The 4030-nt window shown below is 34.5% G+C and overlaps 1 protein-coding gene across 1 annotated transcript; it reads left to right on the forward strand.

Moving 5' to 3' along the window:
• The first annotated feature begins 250 nt into the window (after positions 1 to 250).
• LOC114727300 (cytochrome P450 81E8-like) lies at positions 251 to 2460 on the forward strand. The gene is made up of 2 exons (XM_028914000.1): positions 251 to 1138; positions 1852 to 2460. The coding sequence occupies exons 1-2, from the start codon at positions 251 to 253 to the stop codon at positions 2458 to 2460; spliced, it is 1497 nt and encodes a 498-aa protein (XP_028769833.1).
• The last annotated feature ends 1570 nt before the right edge of the window (positions 2461 to 4030 follow it).

A 4030-nucleotide genomic window follows, 5' to 3' on the forward strand; every position in this document is an offset into this window, starting at 1 on the left:
TTTACATGACACTTTATTTTATCTTTATTTAATGATTATTAATCAATATTCACATCTTATTCAGATTAATTATGTACAATTTTTTTTGAAAAAAAAAAAAGAGGACCCCGATGAGATTTTACTCAACGGGCTCTTACGATTCGTCAATCAAGGTCATCAGCTATATATATACAACACCAAAACACGTCTCCATGACTCAAATCCATTCGGATCACTAAAGTACTCCACAAAAGAGAAGTACCAAACAATGATGATCACCTTCTTGTTCTATTATTTCCTTCTTTCTCTTGCTTTCTTCTTCACTCTTAAGCTCTTCGTTCAAAATAAGTTCAAAAACATCCCACCTGGTCCACCTTCTCTTCCCATTATCGGCAACCTCCACCAACTGAAAAAGCCACTTCATCACACCTTTCACCGGATTTCTCAACGTTACGGCCAAATCTTTTCTGTTTGGTTTGGCTCTCGTCTCGTGGTCGTTGTGTCGTCGCCTTCTGCAGTCCAAGAATGCTTCACCAAAAACGACATCGTCCTGGCAAACCGGCCGCGCTTTCTCCTCGGTGAGCATATTGGCTACAATTCCACCACCTTAGTGTTCACTCCCTACGGCGACCACTGGCGCAACCTCCGCCGCATCACGGTGGAAGAGGTGCTCTCGAACCATCGTCTCAACAAATTCTTGGAAATGCGAAGGGACGAGGTGAAGCGCCTGGTGCAAAAACTTGTTCAAGACTCAAATAATACGGTGTTCGCCAAAGTGGAGATGAAATCAAGATTTTATGAGTTGACCTTCAACAATATGATGAGAATGCTTTCTGGCAAAAGGTACTGGGGAGACGACAATGAGGTTGGGGATGTGGAAGAGGCCAGAAAGATTCGAGAGATTATAAAACAACTGGTGTCTCTAGGAGGGGTAAATAACATTGCAGATTTCTTGCCCATACTTCGGTGGTTTGATTTTGGTCACTTGGAGAAGAGGCTCAAGAGTTTTGCCAAGAGAGCCGATGGGTTCTTGCAAGGTCTCATTGATGAGCATCGAAATGCAAAGCAGAGAGCAAATACTATGATCGACCATCTTTTGAGTCTCCAAGAATCACAGCCTGAGTACTATACGGATCAGATTATTAAAGGCCTCATTTTGGTAAGTGAAATAATAAATAATGTTACGCTTTTACCTTTTTTATTGCATGCAGTTAGATATCTTTTGATTACTTTGTATTATAAGACGTGCATGCAACCTATGTTGAAGTTGAGTGAGTACAGAGTATGCTCAGTATCTGCCTCATTCTAAATTTATGATGGTTAATTATGGAAGAATTTGAAACAAAAAGGGCTAAATTATACAAAAATTCTCTTGAACTTTTTGTCATATGTAAATAATTCCTTAAATTTATATTTATGTAGATAATTTTCATGCTATTATTTTTGTTCATTATTTATTTGCAAATGGTTTAAAGTTTAGGGGTTTATATGCATATAATTCTAAGTGAGGGGGTTACATATGAATATAAAAATTTAAAGTTTATGGGGTATAAAATTGATTGGTTTGAAGTCATGCGTAGGTTCGAAAGGCCAGGGGTTTGTTATTAAATTTTAAAGGTTAAAGATGTTATTGTACATATTCAATTAATACTATATTGTGAAAGGATTAAGTAAATAGGGAAAGGGAAATATCTATCGAAATAGGCGGCTCAGCTTGTAATTAAGAATTTGACTTCTCCTTGTATTGCAGAATAACGCCAAATATACTATATACTTCAAAATGCTAATTGTGTGACCACTCACTAAATTTAGTCTAAAATTGAATATAAAATTTGTATTAACTGATTTTACTTTGTTAATTTTGACTTATAGGTCCTGGTCTTTGCTGCAACGGATACTTCAGCTGTGACTTTAGAATGGGCAATGTCTAGTTTATTAAACAATCCTCATGTGTTGGAGAAAGCGAAAAAAGAAATAGACACTCATATAGGGCAAGAAAGATTAATCGATGAGCGGGACATCTCAAAACTACCGTACCTACAAAGCATCGTCTCTGAAACACTTCGATTACATACTGCAGCACCATTGTTGAATTCACATGAGGCTTCGAATGATTGTAGCATTGCAGGATACAATGTTCCGCGTGGAACTATTGTGTTAATCAATGCTTGGGCCATCCATAGAGATCCCCAAGTGTGGAGTGATCCCACAGGTTTTAAGCCAGAGAGATTTGAGAAAGAAGGAGAAGCAAACAAATTAATTACATTTGGGTTGGGAAGACGAGCATGTCCTGGAGAAAGTTTAGCTCAACGAACAGTGGGCTTGACCTTGGGGTTGTTGATTCAGTGCTTTGAATGTAAACGAGTAAGTGAGGAAGAAATTGACATGACAGAAGGAGCAGGAGCCACCATGCCAAAAGTTATTCCTCTGGAGGCCATGTGCAGAGTACGCCACCCAGTCATTAACATGCTTCTTTCTTAAAATGTTGTAGAGGATAGCTTGTGCATCCAAAGACATGGAGTTGTGGGAGTTTCTCTAAAGAATAAGAGAAGAGAAGAAGAAGAAAAAAGTAGTGCATGATGTTTTTAGGCCATAGACAACACTTTACTTTAGGTTTAATTTGCTCCTCATATCCCTCTCTTAAAAGTGTAAGTTGGTTAAATAGAAAGTTTTTTGCATGATACAATGGGGACCCTTAAGTATAGATTGCATTGTCAATACTGAAGCTAAGGCAACAATAGCTTTTATAAAATGATAAGTTGTCTTTATTTTCACATGCACTCAGAGACAAAAGCAATAAGTTTGATCTTGTTGTAGTCAAGTGTTGTTGGATGTGTTTGAATGAATGAAAATGAGGAGTATTATATTTATAGACCATGAACTGTTGTCTTGATGAGGAAATGCCTCTTGAATCAATATCATCAATACTTTAACTAAAAGTCGTAACCGATTTATAAATCAATGTGACTTAAATAACGAAAGATTTACTTATTTAGTAATTTTTTCATAAAGGATTAAACCTTTTTAATATAAAGGATTTCCGTAAAAAATAACACAACATTTTTTCATTGATGTCTTTAGAAACCAACCTTGGTATCTTTTAATGTTGTAGCTCTCTATACAGCCCATCATATAAATTTATATATGGACATAACTTTTCAAAAAACACATTTTTTCATTTTAAAAATATCCAACATTTCTTGCTCTATATAAAAAGTCCATTTTTAGTATTTGATGCAATCTATTGCATTAAGACAGGGGGAACATCGGCGCGGAATCTCTCCATTGATAAATATCTCCATTGAGCCTCCATTTACATAAAACGCAGCGTCTAACATCCTTTTTTTTTATAAAAAAATACACACACACACTAAACGCTGGCGTGACTTCAAGCCTTCAGAGAAACAACCATTATACGAAGCACAGCATTTAAACATTATTTTCAAGGGAAAAGAAATAAAAGCAGTTTTAACAAAATAATAAAAAAATATTGGGAAAAAATAAAAGCGGTATTAAGAAAATAATTAAAAAAATTGAAAATAAATCTCTCATTAAAAATTTAATTGGCAAATATGATCTAAAGACTTTATGCAACTTAACTTCTATTGTGTACAATTTAATTTCATTTGTATACAATTTATCTTCTCTTATGTGCAATAATTTTTCTTTATGTGATGTGTAACTCAATTTCTTTTTATGCAAAAAAAAAAAATCTCTTATATGCAAGTCATCTTCTCTATATGTAAACTAATCTCTTATATTTAAATAATGTTTTGTGCAGATCATATTTTCTTTATGCAACTTACTTTTCTTTATGTGCAACTAATATTTCCTTGCTAATTAAATTTGTAATGAGAAATTTATCCCCAATTGTTTCTTTTTTATAAACCAATATTACTCTGCTCAATGCTTTAATAAAATGCATAATTTGTATTAAAAAATTGTTATCAAGCAAAAAAAGTAGTAAAAAATTGTTAACTCTAAGCCCGAATGAGGAAGCAAAAGGAAGCACAAAAGAAAGAGATGAATTGTAGCACTAGCGTGAACAAGA

The sequence above is a fragment of the Neltuma alba genome, unplaced genomic scaffold, assembly GCF_004799145.2.
Source record: "Neltuma alba isolate B1F8T4 unplaced genomic scaffold, ASM479914v2 tig00012462_pilon, whole genome shotgun sequence".
In the NCBI taxonomy this organism is placed as follows: domain Eukaryota; kingdom Viridiplantae; phylum Streptophyta; class Magnoliopsida; order Fabales; family Fabaceae; genus Neltuma; species Neltuma alba.